The sequence below is a fragment of the Urtica dioica genome, chromosome 6 (genome assembly GCF_054948205.1).
Source record: "Urtica dioica subsp. dioica isolate 48M chromosome 6, U.dioica_male_clone48M_v1_H2, whole genome shotgun sequence".
NCBI lineage: Eukaryota > Viridiplantae > Streptophyta > Magnoliopsida > Rosales > Urticaceae > Urtica > Urtica dioica.
Window position 1 is genome coordinate 40,305,202 of NC_142761.1, and position 19,654 is coordinate 40,324,855.

General features: G+C 38.1%; 1 protein-coding gene across 1 annotated transcript; it reads right to left on the minus strand.

Moving 5' to 3' along the window:
* Positions 1-2,950: 2,950 nt before the first annotated feature.
* Positions 2,951-4,947, minus strand: LOC149394126 (Eukaryotic aspartyl protease family protein). Its single transcript, XM_089618457.1, has 2 exons — positions 3,902-4,947; positions 2,951-3,623 (listed from the first exon to the last, which is right to left on the minus strand). Exons 1-2 carry the CDS (start codon positions 4,806-4,808, stop codon positions 3,073-3,075), a joined length of 1,458 nt encoding a protein of 485 aa, XP_089474583.1. The 5' UTR covers positions 4,809-4,947; the 3' UTR covers positions 2,951-3,072.
* Between the last annotated feature and the right edge of the window lie 14,707 nt (positions 4,948-19,654).

Genomic DNA, 19,654 nt, shown 5'->3' on the forward strand with positions numbered 1-19,654 from the left:
CGTGTTGAAGACAGCTATAACAATGCAAAAAAACCAACTTCGGAGATGCGTTCGAAGCGATCAATTCAGTCCCGAATCCAAGTAATTGAGAAAGCTACAAGGAAAATGCATGCATGCATTAGGCAAATTGAGAATAGACACCCGAGCGGTGCTTCAACTGAAGATATTGTGAGTATTTTAGCTATTTTTATCTTTTTTTTTTAATATTATGTTATTGTAATTGGTTATATATCGACTTGCAGATGGATCAAGCTAAAGTGTTGCTTGCAGATGATGAAAAATTCAAGAAAGGTTGGAAGTTTGATCATGTGTGAAACATCATCAAGAATTTTGAAAAATTTCAAGACGGAGCCTCAAGTGCGAGACAAACATCTCGAGGTTCGTGTTCTTTTTCGGAGTCCGAACAACAAACTCCTGAGTCGGTTAGACAACCATCTCCTTCTGAGCGACCGATTGGAGTGAAAAAGCTAAACTAAAAATGAAAACGGATGACAAAGTAGCTTCCTCCATCAGCAAGCTTGATGAAGGAAATAAACTACTTCTTGAGCAGATGAAGAAGTCGGGTGATATGAGGGAACGCCTCTTAGAAAGTATAGATATGGCTAATAATTTGAAAACAATCAGAGAAGAAAATAAAATAATGAAAATGAATTTAAATAAAATATCAGATCCTCAGGTTCGTGCATTTTGGGAAGCTGAACAAGCCAAAGTTTTACAAAAGAGAGCCGAACAACAACAATCTCAAACACCATTTCCTAATTCCGATTCATATTCGCAATATTTCACCGGTCTTGGAGGATCCGACGCTAATCTCCCTGAGTATTAGTTTATGTATTGTAATTTTATTTTGTTGTATTGTGTTTTTTTTAATGTTTTTTTTTTCATTTCGATGTCGTTGTAATGTTATTTCGTTTCGATATTAATATTAATGTCATTTTAGTTATTCCCAAACTCCAAATGTCAATGTTGTATTTTAAAATATTGTGGTCTTTTAAAATATTTCATACATAAAAATAATTTTTGAGATAAATATGAAATAATTTTATAAAATAATGACAATTGAGTAAATAATACATTTTACAAGGACTAAATAACAAGTAAAAAGTATTTTTGGCGTAATGAACAGTAAGCGCTATATATAGCGCACCAAAAAACTAAAAGTCACTTCAACGCTATTTTAGTGTTTTCTTTGGCGTACGGCTGGAGTAAATCAACACACCAAATCAGTCAAATAGAGTTCGGATGGACTTGGTCTTAGAGGTGAGAGAACTTTGGGTTTAATATTTAATACAATGAGAATTACTTCAAATTTAAATGTAAACTGAGAAAGAGAAAATAGCCTACAATGATTTAACATGAGCGTGAGTTTTGCCCAGACTAATTATCTTACTTTTTTTTTTCCCCTCTAATAAAATGCTTTGTACCCATTTAATAATCTTTCCTGATTGGGTTATCGCCTTATGTATTAATTCTGCTTCATTGCCCTCAGTTTTAAGGTTTCAAAGATGTTCCATTCCATACATGAATTATAATTTAAAATCTATAAAATAAATATAATCATTCAAAGAAGTGAATGGGTAGAAACTTTGTAACTATGATCTTGATTGCGACATTATTTTAGTGAGCTAGCCGCGTGTTCATTGAATTAAATCATGCATGGGTTGCTTAATATAATCGAGGATATGATGAAAAAAGTTTAATAAAGAATGCTGACTGAGTAAATGTAAATAATAACCACTACATTTATATGCAGACATCTTGACGACAGCCTTTTCCAGTCTGAAAATATACTTTCTTAATTGATCTTTTCATAGGGAACCCTTTATTTACTGCAAATGTGCATTAAAAGGCGAATAAGAAAATACATTAGAACTTTACAAGCTTTATTGCAACTATATATATTTATATATTATATATATATGTACTAGATCTCTTGTGCTACTAATTTCCTCGCTAACCTAGTTGATTTTTCACACACGAAATAGTTCTAACGGAATGGCATTGCGTATCAAATATAATTGGATATATTTGATCGTTATGTACATCAAAGAAGTCAACAAATGGACCTACCAGATTAATATTTTATTTTAATAAATGAATGAGAGAGAGAGAGGGGACAAATTTGGCTTTGACATTATGAGTTGTCATTCACTTTAGGGAGAAATTTGAGCCTGAAAAAAAAACCTAAAAGAACTGTAGTGTACTGCAATGTATATCCACAATGGTCCTAAATCCTAATTTATTTCACAGCAAAAATTTATAAAAATGATTTTCATTTGTGATTTCTTTCTTCCATTCAGCATTTTGACATGTAATATTTCCAAGCTCTTTACTATGGCGGGGCACAAAAAAAAAATAAAAATAAAAACTGTGCAGGATAAAAAAAAGCGGGACCTAATACTAAATAATCTCCAAATGTGAAAAAGGAAATGAAGGAAAAGAAAAAGTAATATGAAATCCCTGAAAAAGGGGAAAAAAAAACCAAAGCGGAAAAAAGAACGAGGCTTTTGCAAAAAGTCATTGCTTATTTGCACTCCAATTAACTCAGGTCACGAGCGAGAACGACCAAAACCCCTCTTACTGATTGATTCACATGTCTACAACAGTGGTGACTAATGATTCAATCCCCAAAGCTGAGAAAAAAAAAACAACAAAAAAATAAAAGTGTTTGGGTAATGAACAAAATGTGTTACGTCACTGTCACAGCCAACCCCACAGGCCAAAACACACAAACAAAAGAAGAAGAAGTTGCGCCATTTCTACACAAAGAGGTAAAAGGGTCATATTGGATCCTCTCTCTTGACCGTTCTTTGATATTAATTCTCTTTGGAATATTGTTTGACTCAAATTATAAATATAAATGTGCTGTGTATCCCTTGCTTCTTAACCAAAGCCTTGCGTTATATATAATAATTACTTTCTGGGTGGGGAAAGGTATATAGCAAAAACATAATAATAATAATCCCCATTATTCGAGGTATATGTTATTAATAATAACCAATACACCTAATGATATGATACTACTATTACTATAACAAACGTAACACCAAAAAATTTAATATTTATTATTAGTTAGCACACATTGGGACCGAACCCAACAAACCCATTAGCAGCGTCAAAGGATATTTGGATGCCTTGTTGCTGGACGTTCCCAATTATGGACAAACCCGTCGGAGAAGCCGAGAACGCGAAGCAGAAAGTCCCGATGTCGTCGACGGGTATCAAGAAATTCTTGGCGGGGAGGGTCAGCACGGGCCCGCCCGCCAAGTAAAACGACACCGTCGGGACCCGAACCGAGACGAACTCGGAAAGATCGTAGCACGTGTCGAATATCGAGACGGGCGGGGCCCGCGGGAGACCCAGAGTCTGGCCCGCGAAGGCGTCGCGTAGCGCCGCGTAGGCTTGGGTTGGGAGGCGGGTGACCGCCGTGCCGGTGTCCATGACGACGCCTCCCTCCCCCGACTCGGTTAGGAGGAAGGCGTCGTCAGGGACGGGCACGCGCATGCCCCCTACTCCCAACCCCACGAGCCCGACGTAGTAAAAGCTCGCAGCTTTGGGGTTTCTGACGAGCGGGACCCACGCTGCCCCGACGGGCAGGGCTCCTTGTCCAAACTCGAGGCTCCCTGAGAACAAAAGTAACCATAATAGTTATCCGGTTAAACTTTTAACCATTAACCGCTCAAAACAATTAAAGATCCAACCGGTTAACCGTGATTTTATATTAAAAATCTAGTTGACGTGACTTCATTAATCAGATAGTAATAAGTTACTAGTTTTTTTTTACGATCAATTTTGAATTTGGCTAGATGACTAAAATGCCCTTAAAATTATCCGTTTGGTTAATTAAATTAAGCGGTCGATTAATTTTAACCGTATAAAATGCGGGCCTTCTTTTTTTTACCTGGGGAGCCGGAGCCGCGGGTGAGGAGGCAATAACTGAAGGCCCCGCCGGTCTGTCCCCCGAGCTGGCCTACGAGAGACATGGCGCCGCCGCCGAGCCCCAGGAGGCCGGCGGCGCCCACGAACATCCCTTGATTGGTGTGGCCGCACCCGATGGCCACGTTGCGGATCACGGCCCGCCCCAGAGTCAGAGTCTCGAGGGCGAGCGTGCCGCGCGTGAACGACCCGTCGCCGTACGAGACCTCGTAGCGGCACCGGCCGGCGCGGCAGGCGGCGGCGCCGGCGTCCAGGCGGCCGCAGAGGGCGGAGGAGCAGGGCACGCCGGAGAAGGTGGCGGAGGCGGCGGGGTCGAAGAGCGGGTCCGACTGCCGGTAGCAGGAGGTGCAGGGCCGGCACTGGACCCACACGATGTCGCTGCCGGAGTCAACAACCACGTACTGGCTCCTCGCCGGACTTCCGACGCCGATCCGAACGAAGTACTCTCCGCTCCCTTGCTCCATCCCCGACACCACCTCCGACCCGAACTCCTCCGCCGAGCTGCTCCGGTAAGCCCCTCCGGCCGTGGTGCGACGGATCACGCTCTTCACTCGCCGCGCGTCTCTCTTCATCCGATCCTCGAACGCCTTGCGAGGACGATGGGTGTGAATGTCGTCGCGGTGGAGGAGCTCGAGCTTCCATTTCCGGGGGGTTTCTTCTTTGCTTAGAAGCTGCTCGGCGTTGGGTGACAATGATTCGGACGTGTTAATCGGGTTTGGGTTTTTGGACGCGGCGGAGATGGTTTCTTTGACGTTTAAGTGTTGGAAGTTCGGGTGATTGAGGATTCGGTTTGACGATGATGATGCGGTGTTGAAAGTGGAAGATATTATCATGAGGAGTGATAGGAGTGGTATTGCTGCTAGGAATGCCATTGATATGTTTTTTTTTTTAAGGGTTTGGTTGGTTTGGTTATGAGTCTTATGACTTATGTGTGTGTATTGAGTTTGGAATTTATTTGGTTTGGTTTTGTGACAGAGTTGAAAAAAAAAAATTAAAAAAGTGGAGACAGACAGAGAGAGAGCGAGAGAGAGAGAGAGAGAGAGAGAGAGAGAGAGAGAGAGAGGTGCCACAGCAGCTTTGTGGTTTTTGGAATAATTGAGTGATGGGTTTCTGTTTGGCACTTTTCTTTCTTAAATTAAATCTATTTTAATTTTATTTATATTGGATTCAGGATTTTTCAAAAGACTTTTACTAGTTTCGTCTTATTTCTCTGCTTTCCCCTGTTCTTACCTAGCTAGTTTGCTAAACTCGATTTTATAATTCTTCTTTCTTCTGTTCAGGAAGAAATAATTGCGCGCTTGATACATAGTCTCGAAAATTCCAATATCCAACTCTCTATTTGTTTAGTTTTTACGTCGTAGAATTAGAAAAAAAATCAAATATTTACGTAACCACTTTATTTTATTGTTTCTTTCTTATACTTCATATACATCAAAATCAAGGATTGAAATGTTGGTGGCCGATTTATGTCGATGATCCTGAAAATCGAAAATTATGATGGCCGATGGAAATTACGACGGAAATAATGTGAAAATTTGAAAAAAATTATGTCGACAAAAATTGCAGTGGCAGACGGAAATTTCGATAAAATACGGAAATACCGACGAAAATAATGTCGCAAAATAATATATATATTCGATAAACAATGTTAGCTGGAATCATGACTATAATGTAAAGTTAGCTGGAATAAAACAAAACGTTAACAACATAGATTAAATCTATTAGTTAATATTATCTTTTGTTTACATAATTTTTTTAACTGCTATATTAAATCCAAGTGATTATTTTGTTAGTTAACCTTTGTAAACAATTTTGTCAATTTTTTTTTGAAGAATTTGAAACGTTGCGATCTCTCTAAATAACATTTCATTTCATTTTCATTTTCGTTTCAGTGGTATAGGAACAGAGAGCTTGAAGCTTGAATCTATATTCTTCATCCCACAATTTCACGGCAATGTACTTTATTTACACAAGCTTAATAAGATTCTTGTTGCCTAACTATATATTTGATGCGCATTCAAGTGTGTTTCAAGACTAGGTTTTTGGGGAAATAGGTTTGATAATGTTGAGCTATGTTTCAGAATTTACATCTTCAAAACCACCTCAGCTCATCCACTTCAATGCCAAATGACCCTTTCTCATGCGCTCATTAGTCCGCCCCTGTACCCGCGTAAAGACATCATGTCGTATCATCTTCGTTTGAACATCTAAATTTCATGTATCTTGAATGCTTGTTTACTTTTCTCTTCATTAATAAAGATACTAGGTCAATTGAATATTATATATATATGTGAACTTGCTAAACATATTTGTAGCTCATATACAACTAATCCATATACTGGCTGAGTTTGACGTTGTGCTTAAAAAAATGTTTTTAGATTCAGTCGTAAAAAAAAACTGTTATTTTCAAAAGTAGATAGATGTTTGGTAAATTGCTGTGGAATAGTTGTAGTTATTAGCGGAAACATATTTAGTGTTTTGTTACTATATGTATTAATATATGTGATTAATAATTATTTATATAAAATATAATTAATAATAATATTAAGATATTATATATTAAAATGTGTGTCTATAGATTGTAAAAAATAAATTATAAATTTTGGTGATATAAAAAAATTGATAAAAGAATATAAAGGTAATCAGAATTAAAAGTTAAAGTAAGAGAATAAAAGAGTTAAAAAATAGAAAGTATAAGTCAGAAACAAAAGCTACGTCCAAAAAGCTGCAAAATATAACTATGAGATTTTCAGCTAAAAGCAATAAGTAATGCGAAATAGTGCCACTATATCTCAAGCATATGCAATGATTCACAGTGATATATAGAGTGCCTCGATGACAGCAAACATAATTAGATATTGGTGATTCACTTCTTATAGACGATCACAATAGGGCTAACTGGAGCTACCTAATGGAACAAAAATCAGAAACCAACAACTAGTAAAGAAATTCCACAAAAAATCTCAACAGCTCTATCCAAGTCATTCATACAAAAAGAAACGAGCCAATAGTGATTAAATTAGAGATAGTCGTCTGTAGCTTGTCTGCGGTGAAAGCACAACCTCTATTTTTCTTGCATTAACGTTCTTTCGTTCTTTATTTTTCTTTTATAAGTTATGTGAAATTAATTTGTTACCTTTCTAAATTAGTTCATGAGAAATTAGCTTAGTCCCCGTAAATTCTTTACTCGGTACTTTTAAAACACTTTATTACTTGAGCAACACGTGCATTTGTGCAGTGAAATTTTGCAACAAAACATGGGAAAACACAGAGATGCCTATAGGGAAAGGAATTGGGTGATGTAAATGTAGTTCACTATAAAAAACAATCCTGACGAAACTTTGAAGAGGCCAAAAGCTCAACTCGTAGCCAAAAGTTATACTTAGACCTATGGAATCCACTATCATTTATTTTTTCTCATGTGACAAAGTTCAACACTATATGAGGTCTGCTTTTTCTAGTTGCTAACCTCGATGGGATACTATTTAAGCTTGATGTGAATAATGCATTCATAAATGGTGAACTCAAAGAAGAAGTAAATATGTAAATTTCCACAGGCTTCATCAACGGAGAATCTCTCAACAAAGTGAGCAAGCTCAAAAGGTCACTATATGGGCTCAAATAATCACCACGAGCTTGGTTCAAGAAGTTTACAATACATATGCTCGAGCTCTAACAATCACTAGTACAAAATATAGCATCAGGTGCGACTTTTTTCGCACCTGAAAGTGCAAAAGTCGCACCTGAAAGTGCAAAAGTCGCACCTGAAAGTACTTTCAGGTGCGACTTTAGATGCGACAAAGTCGCACCCGAAAGTCCGCACCTAATGCTCCTCGGTGCGAAAAGTCGCACCTGAAAGTCTTGACTATCAGGTGCGAAAAGTCACATCTGATGCTCTTTATCTTTAAAAAAAAATTAATATGCTGATTTTATTAATTTTTATTCTAAATTTAATTATATAATAATTATTTCACAACTTTTTCGGTTACAAAGAGTCAAAATGAATCACATAGCCAAAATGAATCACATAGCCAAATCCACACCAATTACAATTCCTAATTGATAAATTACAATAAATCAAAACTAATTAAAACAAAAACAAATTTAAACTAAACAATAACTTAAACATATTACTATATCACAAACTATATCAAAAGATGTAAAAAAAAATGAAAACTTAATATTAACCTAAACTAATCACATTATCATAACCTAAACTTAATTTTAACCTAAACTTAATTTTAACCTAAACTAATTTTAACCTAAACTTAATTTTAACCTAAACTAATAACACTTTAACCTAAAAAAATGAAAAATGAAAACTAACCTGCCTACGTCGGAAAGGGAGCAGGCCACGGCGGAGACAGGGACAACGGCGCTGCAGAGACTCGGGACGAGGCGAGCGCACGGCGGAGAGGGAGCAGGGGCTGAGCGCACGGCGAGGTTCGGAGGGGCTCGGGACGAGGCTGTGAGGAAGAGAGATAGAGAGAGATAGCGTAACCCGTCCTAAACCGAGCCTAGACCCTGGATAATAAAACTCACACAAACGACGTCAAACAATCCGTCAAATTACAATTTCAAAACAAAACAAGAATCCAACTCAATCAGCCAAAACAAAACCATAGTGAATCATTCTCAAGACACTAATCACCAGAAGCCAGAACTCAGAACAACATCATACGGCCAAGCACAACTCACGGCCAACATAACAAAATTCAAACCAACCTCGTCCAAAAATCCAAAACAAACACAAACCCAACCTCAAATCAAATCAATAATCATGAAAATAACCTCAAAATCTCCATACCACGTTCAAAATAAAAAACCCCCAATTTCAAACATTCATAAACCCTAATTGTTTGAAATTCGTCCAAAATTCATGAGAAAATTCCAAAGAACGTGAAATCCACAAGTTAAGGTGATAATCATCTCATATCAATCTAAAACAACAACCAAGACACATCAATTCACGGAATCAAACAAGAAAAATCAAAATCCCCCATTTTTTTCCCATTTCGAACCCTAGTTCTCACAAATCCATTCGGGTTTGATTTTCTTACCAAAATTTCCGTGAATTTGGACTCCTCGGCGTGCTCTCTCTCTTTCCCGGCGTCTCTTTCTCGGGCGGCGGCCACAGCGAGCTCGCGGCGGTGGCGCTCTGCTCGGCTGGGACGCGTGCGTGGTGGAGCTGTGATGGCACGCGAGGGCTGAGCGAATAGGAAGAAGAAGAAGGTGAGGAAAGGATGATGGTGGTCGGGATGGTGATGAGGGATGGTTCTCGTTGCTGGAATTTTTTTTTTCTTGTTCTCTGCAGGTGACCGAGCGAAATGAAGAGGAAGAAAGAATAGAAGAAAAACGAGGAAGATAAAGAAAGAAAGAAGGAAAGGAATAGAAAAAAGCCATGTCATAACTGAATGAAAAAAGAAGGGGGAGAATTGACCCGCTTAAAATTTTAAACAATCAGTCGCACTTAAAAGTTTTTTAAACTATCTGGTGCGAAAAGTCGCACCTGATACTCAAAAGAAAAAATAATTTAAGCGAAATTTTTTGGACTTCTAGTTGACAGTCTGGTGCGACTAGTCGCACCCGAAAATAATTTAGATGCGACTTTTAGGTGCGACTAGTCGCATCTGATAGTCATGCGCATTAGAAAACCAAATTTGTAGTAGTGAATACCAACAACGATGTGAGTAGTGTTGGAAGTGAACAAGTCAAGATGGTGAGCATTCGAAGAAGTGGGAGTTTCTCTTCTCTCTCACCTAAATCATCCAACCTCTCATTCTTGGGTCAGTTTCTTTGGTGTTTTGCTTTCAATAATTTGTTTTCGTTTTTTTAGTATATTTTTTTGGAAGTGCTAATTTTCTTGTTATTATGAGTTTTCTTTTTGTTTCGCTTGTTTATTTTCAGCGATGGAGATGGATCTGGATAGATGTTTTTTCTTAAAATAAATATTATTAAAGATGCCAATCAAATGGGCAAAAGTGAACGGAATATAGAGAAAATAGACGGAACGACTAAATTCGTAAGAAAATGAAAGTTCGAGGCTGACGATGTCGGAAAAAGAAATAGAGATCACGTTGTTAAATGATCAAAAGTTTAGAGAGCATATGCGTAATTTATCCTAATAATAATGGATATTGTTGTTATGTTATAACTTGGCTTTATTTTTTAGAGAAAGTTGTATGGAAAGATGTCGGTCATCCTGTTTCTTCTTATGTTGAGACATCCTTCCTCTTGTGCGTAGACTAATATTCTGGCAAGTTTTCGGTTTTGCCAGATAGCCTTGCTGGTGACTTTTATTAAGCAATATTCGGGTAAGGAAATCCTAGATACACTTTCAGGTTTGTATGACTGCTATAAAAGCCTTGCGCGACCCCCTTAGCAGTCTTCGACGCTTTATCAAAATACTTTGGACTCCTAGACGTGCAAGATTGGCGAACTTGGAGACTTTGTGTATTTATAAGAGCGGTGTTATTCATCAAATATTATTCAAGAAGATTGAGTGTTTGAATGATTTGCGTTATGTGTTTACGTGATTGAAGACTCACGTGCGATTGAAGACTGAAGACGACCGAGCATAGACGTGTGCTCGAAGAGTGGAATTGAGAAGGATCTCAAATTCAGGGGGAGTCCCTGGTCTAGGTATTCAATTGTGGTAATAGTTTCTAGGGCTTTGATTTTGTGTTGTAATCATATAAGACATTGCTTGTACTATTGACTACTATTTACTGAAATCCTTTCCACTGGCAGAGTGCCCCCAGACGTAAGTGATGTTGCACCGAATGGGTAACCATATTGCATGTCTTTTCTTTATTGCATTGTTTGTTGTTTATCTATTATATGTGTTTAAGCAAGTTATCGAACACATTGTCAATACATTGTGTGCGGCATCTTATCTTTGTGACTAATCAGAATTTCAATTGGTATCAGAGCAAGCACCTAGATCTTTGAGTGGTTTCCTGGGTATTTTATTCTGATTACCAGAAAATGGATAGTTCCAAAGAAGGAGGGTCGGTCAATCGTCCTCCGGTTCTTGATCGAACCAACTATAGTTATTAGAAAGCTTGTATGAGCGCCTTTATGAAATCTCTCGACAACAGGACTTGGAAGGCAGTGATCCATGGCTGGGAAGCGCCTGTTTTTGTTGATAACAAAGGGGCAGTGACCGGTCCCAAACCAGAGAAGGACTAGAGCCCTATTGAAGATGAGGCGGCATTGGGTAACTCTCGTGCACTCAACGCTATATTTAACGGGGTTGATAAAGATGTTTTCAGGCTTATAAACACATGCATGAGTGCCAAAGAAGCTTGAGAAATTCTTGTTGTCGCCTATGAGAGAACCACTAAAGTTCGCGAGCAGAAGTTTTAGTATCTCACTACAAACTTTGAAGTACTAACTATGTTTGAAGATGAATCTGTTGACGACTTCAACATGCGTATTCGAGATCTCGCCAATGAGTCATACTCTCTTGGAAAACCTATGACGGATGAAGATCTGGTAAAAAAAACCTTGAGGGCATTAAGCCCAAGATTCAAGATGAAGATCATTGCAATAGAGGAGGTTCATGACCTTAAAATGCTGAAGTTTGATGAACTTATGGGATCTTTCATGACCTTCGAGCTATCTATTCCCAAGATCGAGAAGAAACACAAAGGAATGACTCTCAAAAGTTCTATCCATGATAAGAATGAGCAGGTATACTCTGATTCAGATAATGAAATTGATGATACTATTGCTATGTTGGCCAAAAACTATAGCAGGGTTATGAAGAGATTCAACTAGATGACTAGGAAGAATGTCTCGCAAGATGTAAAAGATAACTTTCAACAAAGGTTCCTAAAGAATGGAAACCTTCACAGAAACGGCAGAGGGGGTGAACGCTCTCACAATACTGCTGGAAAAGGAAAAGGTATACAATGCCATGAGTGTGAAGGCTATGGGCATATTCAGAATGAGTGTCATAACTTCTTGAAAAAGCGGAAAAAGGGTTACAACGCCACTCTTTCTAATGAGGAAGAAGAAGATAGTGACTATGACCAAATAAGCAATTTTGTTGGTTTCACAGCTTCTATTCCTACTCATAGCCTTGTATCTATTGATGAATCTGTTGAATCCTTAAAGAAATTTTAACTGATGATGAACTTTCTGATGATGCTATGAATGTTGTATATAATGTCTTACATACTAAATTGGTTGAAGAGTCTCAGGTCCTTGACAAGAAAAATGCTCTCATTCTCTCTCTTACTGAAGACAAGACAAGGCTTTTAGAAACCATTATTGATCTAAAGCGCGAAGTCAGCCGCTTAAATGGGGAACTTGACTAGATGACAAAATCTGTCAGGATGTTGAATTCTGGCACCGATAGCCTAGATAAAATTCTCACTATTGGGAAACCTGCGAAGAACATGAAGGGGATTAGGTATACTCATGGTGCTTCCACGTCTCAGACTACTTTTGTCCCCCAAAATTCTGTTGACCAGATGCCGCGAGGTATGTCTCAGACATCTGGTGGTGACAAGTTTCAGAATCAGCATCAGCGACATCCTCATAGACCAACCAGGTCTCTTGTCAACAGACCTCGTTAGGTCTGCCATCACTGTGGATGAAGGGGTCACATTTGGTCTTTTTGGTATCGTCTATATGGGAGGAACCTTCATCAACATCAATCCTCTCACAGACATGCTCAACCACGTCGTTAACCCCCTCCCTGCATGGAATGGAGAGTTTCAAAACGCATCTTATCACGCCAACATTGCTTACACCTCCCTGAGCGCCTCTACTGACAATGATTGGTACTTGAACTGGGTTGCTCTCGTCACATGACTGGTGTTCAGGCCTTCTTGTCCAACATAAAACCTTACTCCAATTGCTATGTCACCTTTGGTGATGGAGTGAAGGCCAAGATCATCGGTAAAGGTCAACTCAACTATCCTGGTTTGTCTTGTTTAACAGAGGCATTATTGGTTGTAGGTCTCACTGCTAATCTTATTAGTATCAGTCAACTCTGTGAGTTGAACTTACGTGTTAATTTTACTCGTGATAAGTGTATGGTGATAAATGAGAAACAGGATGAACTTATGAAAAGAACTAGGTCTCAGGACAACTGCTACATGTGGTCTCCAGTAAAAATCTCTCAGGTCATCAAGTGCCTCCTATCCATAGCAGAAGAAGCTAAGCTCTGGCATCAAAAGTTTGGCCATTTGAATCTCAGAAGCATGCACAAAATTGCATCTGAGAAGGCCATTATCGGTGTCCTTGAGCTAAAGATTGTTGAAGGAAAAATATGTGGTGATTATCATATTGGAATATAGGTCAAGAAGTCGCACAAGATGGTGCAACATCTTACTACCTCGCGGGTTCTAGAACTCCTTCACATGGATGCAAGTCGAAAGCCTTGGTGGAAAGAGATACGTGTTTGTGTCTGTCGATGACTTCTCTAGGCATACTTGGGTTGATTTTATTCATGAGAAATCTGACACTTTTTCTGTTTTTGAAGCTTTATGCAAGCAAGTGCAAAGAGAAAAAAGAAAAAAGCATTTGCAAAGTGGTCAGAATTCGGAGTGACCATGGGAGGGAATTTGAGAACATAAGTTTTACTAACTTTTGTACTGCAGAAAGAATAGCTCATGAATTCTCTGCCCCTATAACCCCATAGAAAAATGGGATCGTTGAGAGGAAAAATCGAACTCTTCAGGAAATGGCTAAAGTGATGATGCTGGCCAAAGACATTCATCTTCACTTCTGGGTTGAAGCTCTCAACACGGTTTGTCATATTCATAACAAAGTTACTATTCGATTTTGTCACTCATTGTGAAATATGGAAGGGGAGAAAGCCAAATATCAAGTACTTTCATGTCTTTGGCTCGGTGTGTTACATCCTTGTTGATCGGGACCCCCGTCGCAAGTTTGATCCCAAAAGCGATGATGGTATCTTTCTCGAGTATTCTAGAAACAGTCGTGCCTATCGTGTCTTTAATAAACGCACTAAGTCTTATGATGGAATCCATAAATGTGGTTATCAATGATAATTCTGATGATTCCAAAATTGCTAATGATGAGGATGAAGTTTTTCTTAGTAACACATATATCAGGACAGATGTTGGTAACAAGGTGGATGACATCTTTCCTAGTAGCACATATGTCTAGACAGATGTTGTTGACAATGTGTATGACATTGTTCATGATAAAGAGCCTTCCACTGAGGAAATAGAATCTTCACTAGAACAAAGAGCTCCCTCCAGAAGAGTTCTGAAAAATCATCCTGTTGACGAGGTGATTGGTGATATTGATGAAGGTATGCGCACTCGCTCAAAAGCTCTTGTAAACTATCGAGAAATGATTGGTAATCTCTCATTTGTTTCTAAAATTGAACCTAAGAATGTGAATGAGGTTATTGATGATGAATACTGGATTAGTGCTATGCAAGAGCAACTTGTTTAGTTTGAAAGAAATGAAGTCTGAGAGTTAGTTCCTAAACCAGATAATGTTAATGTTATTAGAACTAAGTGGATTTTTAAAAATAAATCTAATGAGCATGGCAATATAATTCGAAACAAAGCTAGACTTGTAGCACATGTTATACATAGTTGAAGGTGTGGATTTCGATGGAACTTTTGCCCCCGTTGCTAGGCTTGAAGCCATCAGACTCTTGCTTGGCATCTCATGTCATCTCCACTTCAAACTCTTTCAGATAGTGTTTTTCTCAATGGGTACTTGAATGAGGAAGTCTATGTTGCCCAGCCTAAAGGTTTTGTAGATTCCAGCTCGCCCCAACATGTCTGCAAGCTTAGAAACGCTCTCTACGGCCTTAAAGAGGCACCTCGGGCATGGTATGAAAGACTAACTGAGTTTCTTGTGCAGAATGGATATATTAGAGGTGGAGTCGATAAAACCCTGTTTATAAAGAAGGAAGATGGCAACCTCATGATTGCTCAAATCTATGTTGACGACATTGTTTTTGGAGGAATGTCGAACAAGATGGTGGATCTTGTTGTGCGACAAATGCAATCTGAATTCGAAATGAGCATGGCTGATGAGCTTAACTTTTTCTTGGGTTTTCAGATCACACAGATGGATGACGGTATTTTTATCTCTCAAAGTAAATATGCTAAAAATATTGTGAAGAAGTTTGGTTTGGAAAAGTCATCTCACAAGGGATCCCCGCCGCTACTCATGTTAAACTCACTAAGGATGAGCTTGGTGAATCTGTTGATCAAAGTCTTTACAGAAGCATCATTGGTAGCCATCTCTACTCATTGCCAGTCGTCCTGACATTGCCTATTCTGTAGGAGTTTGTGCTCACTATCAGGCTAAAGTCAAAGCTAGTCATCTGTCTCAAGCCAAGCGTATTATGAGGTACATTTCAGGAACTATTGATTTTGGTCTTCGATACACTTTTGATACATCTTCTACTCTTGTGTGATATTGCGACGCTGACTGGGTATGTAGCACTGTTGATAGAAGAAGCACATCTGGTGGATGTTTCTATATGGAAAATAACATTATTTCCTAGTTCAACAAGAAGCAAAATTGCATTTCCTTGTCCACAGCTGAGTCTGAATACATTGCTGCTGGAATTCATGTACAAGATTGCTGAAATGCAATGTATATCACCGCATGCTTTGTTCCTTGGAATGTGAATAAATGAACTAGCCAGTGTTTAAATTGAGTTGTGACTCTTTTGGATGAATCAATGTGACTTGTTAGCTCCTCGTCAATACATTGTTTCTAACTTATTCACAAGTGACAAATGAGTTGAAGAAATAGCAACTAAAAGGGTAAAATGGCGATTTTGTAAATCTCATCTAGTTGGGATATTCATGAAGGGTAAACTTAGATAATATTCAATGGATCCACTCATTACAATTAAGTAGAATTCTTGAGTAGAAAATATATTCATTTGAACCGAGCGATTTCAGTGTCAACTCTTTAGCGGAGTCAGTTGACATTAAACTAGAACTTGGAAAAGGTTTGTGAACTTTTGAGTCCAATTATGCTAGCTCAAGCTTTGTTCATTTGGATCCATGAGGTCACTACCACAAGTCATTAGAGCATGATTAGTTAAACATGAAACCTAAGTCAAAACAAGTTCAAATGTTGAACTAGACAAGTTTTACGAAAATTGTCTAAAGGGTAATTTTGTCGTTTTGGACATAGGATGGTATGAATGTCAATAAATAAATTTTTTGACATTGTCATATGATGACAATGAGTTCAAGTCACACGGCCATATAGGAATATTGGGCCTTGAGGATTGAATTTCATTTCATGGAATTTTATGTGAAAATTCTAAATGGGCTTTTCTTATGTTGTCATGAACAAATAAAGAAACATCTAAGAGCATGTTCTAGAAGCCTCATTTTCTTCCAACCCAAGAGAGAAAGAGAGTTTATTTTGTGCATTGATGTATGAAGATACTTGCCAAAAATGAAAAGAGGAAACAAATTTCCTCTATGAGGAATTGAAATGGGTGGCCAAGAGAGAAGCAAGCAAATGAGGAAACAAATCCATATGTCATGAAGACATGTTGGACGTGCAAGGGTAGAGAAAGAGGAAACAAGGATTTGTTCATGAATATGTGATATTCAATGGAAAAGATGAAACTACATTTTCAAGGTAAATCCTCCTCCTATAAATACCTCACCTCATTCACAATTCACAACACACAATTTTAGAGATGAGAGCTACTCTCTCTAGCTTTGTAGCCCCCCCCACCCTTTCTCTAGATCTCTTCTTGTTCTTTTGTTTTGGCACCTAGGTCCTCATTAGACCTAGTGTTTTGTTTGAGCTCTTTGGCTTATAGACTAGTTCTTGATAGTGTTTAAAAGTGCACACACACTAAATCCAACCTAAACTCTAAAGACTCTAGTGGTAGAAACTTTCGTGGTTGCTCATAGGTTCAAGAAGACTAGTGGGAGGCGAGCTGAGTGAGGAGACAAGCGTTTCAACCTTCCTAAGGCTTCTCAACGTTCAAGTTCCATTCAAGGTTAATATCGAGTGAAAACTCAAAGTAGTTTTAAAATTTTAAATTATACGCTCATGCACTTTGCCTAGGTTGTAAAAACGTTTTACGAGTTTTTTAAAGAAATTTTTATATTCCGCCACTTGCTAGAAGCGATAATCTTTTCTTAAACCCTAGATCTATTCCAACAGCGACAACATCAGTGCCATCAATATTTCAAAAAATCCGGTCCAACATAGTAAAACAAAACACATTGAAATCAGACACCATTTCATTCGGGATCTAGTGGAAGATAAGAAGATCAAACTTGAATATATCCACACTGAGAAACAACTTGCAGACATCTTTACAAAGGCTTTGGATGCAAGCAGATTTGAAAGTCTCAGATCCTCTCTAAGATTATGTGTGATCGAACAATAGCAATTACTGAGATGTGGAGAGCTGTTTGTTTGTGATTTTTCTCTCCTCTTTGATAATTTGTCTCTGTTTTATGCTACTTTGTTCTACATAAGTGTGTGTTCATGGTCCCAGTTGTCTGGTTGGCCCATTCGACTTATTTGTCGGGCTAAAATGCCATCTAACTTAAGTTTGGACTGGAGCTGGACCAATGCCCATTTAATTATTCGGCGTCGTTTTAATCATCTTCAGCTCATCAAACATGCAACTGATAGTTTATTTTTCGAGGAAGCCTGGGAAGTTACCTCTTTTTCAAATTTCACTGAAGCCATATTTCTTGATTTCTCGCCCTCTACTCACAAAACTTCTTTGACTTATGTAACCAAACCTCTTGACATGTTATAAAAGCCTAGATACACTTCCAGGTTTGTATGACTGCTATAAAATCCTTGCGCTACCCCCTTAGCAGCCTTCGACGCTTTATCAAAATACTTTGGACTCCTAGACATGCAAATCTGACGGACTGGGAGACTTTATGTATTGATAAGAGCGGTGTTATTCATCAAATTCTATTTGAGAAGATTGAGTGTTTGAGTGATTTTGGTTCTATGTTTACGTGATTGAAGACTCAGGTGCGATTGAAGATTGAAGACTGAAGACGACCGAGCATAGACGTGTGCTCGAAGAGTGGAATTGAGAGGGATCTCAAATTCAGGGGGAGTCCCTGGTCTAGGTATTCACTTGTGGTAATAGTTTTTAGGGCTTTGATTTTGTGTTGTAATCATATAATACCTTGCTTGTACTATTGACTACTATATAGTGAAATCATTTCCACTGGCAGAGTGCCCCCAGACGTAGGTGATGTTGCACCGAACTAAGTAATCATATTGTGTGTCTTTTCTTTATTGCACTGTTTGTTGTTTATCCATTATCTATGTTCAAAATAATTGTCGAACACATTGTCAATACATTGTGTGCGACATCTTGTCTTTGTGCCTAATCAGTTAATGGTTCTAGTTGTACACATATTTGGGACAAGTACAGTAACAGTCATATATTTCACCATTAATTATTTTAGCAAAATCATCAACTTTTTCCCATAACAACCAAGTAAAAAGGGAGAGGTACGAATATAAAGATAATGCGCAAAGGGTGGAAATTGAAGTTCCCATTAATTAAAAGTTTGATCACATGTTCTTGAAGGGCAAAAGCATATTTCAGATATTCAGAGGAGGACCTAGATCCAGCTGTTTAAGGAGATCAATATTTGCAATGTTTCACATTGGTGAATTTCAAGAAAAGACCGCTTAAGAAGATCAATATGAAGACCCTAGAGAAGTTTGATGTAATTTTTTTTTCTTCTTCTTTATTTTGGTTATGTTAAGATGGCAATCTAGAATTATTTTGGTTGATTTGTAACGTTTCAAATTTAATTTTTTTTTTTGGTTGGCAATAGCTAGTTAAAGAATCGTATTTCTCATTACCTTTTTAAACTGCTTAGTTCTTAGTTGTTTTCAACTATAATGTTTTTTGTATGGTAGTTGGACAGAGTCTTCCTAGTGCTATATGGATCGTTATACTTAAAAAAAAAAAAAAAAAGGATCGTTAACCAAAAATGCTAAAGGTGAGACTATTAATCTCTTATGGCATGGTTTGGTTTTGAAACTTATTTTGAATAAGATATTGTGCAATTACTTGTTCAAGATTTTAGGATTACTTTGGTCACGTGTTCTTCGTCATATGAATTGAACTAAAATATCTTTGATTTTTTCTTCCGAGATTCTTGGAGATTCGAAGGGGATTTGGTTCATTACCCGCTTCATGAAAGATTTGTTTCTCGATTCTAACAAAACTTGTGTAGGACTTTGATTGTCAAATTATATCTTTTAGTCACATATGCCGACTTACTCTCATATTCATTTATAATTATGGATCGCCCTCAATTGTGCGGGAGAGAGTGTTCCATATTTGTTTGCACCATATTGACAGAGGATTGTCCATGGTGTGTATTTTCCTTTGATCCCTGAATGATCTTTCCGAAGGGTGTGTGAAAGAGAGATATGGATCTCGAAAATATGGGGTTCTTAAAGTGCAAATCACTGGGAGATAGAGGAGAGACACTTGCGTGAGTGAGTCTAGGAGTTTGGAAACTTGCACCTCTATTTATTATTAAAAAAAAAAAAGATAAACGTCGACGGTCAGCGGACCACCTATGTGGGAAAGCTGTGGGATCCACTGACATGCGGGGCCCACACAGTGGCGGACCCAGGTTCAAGCTTCAGGTGGCTTGAGCCTAAGCCCCAATTTTCGGGGTTAAAAAAACAAAAAAAAAATTTCAGCCTAAATTCATTTTTTGCCCCC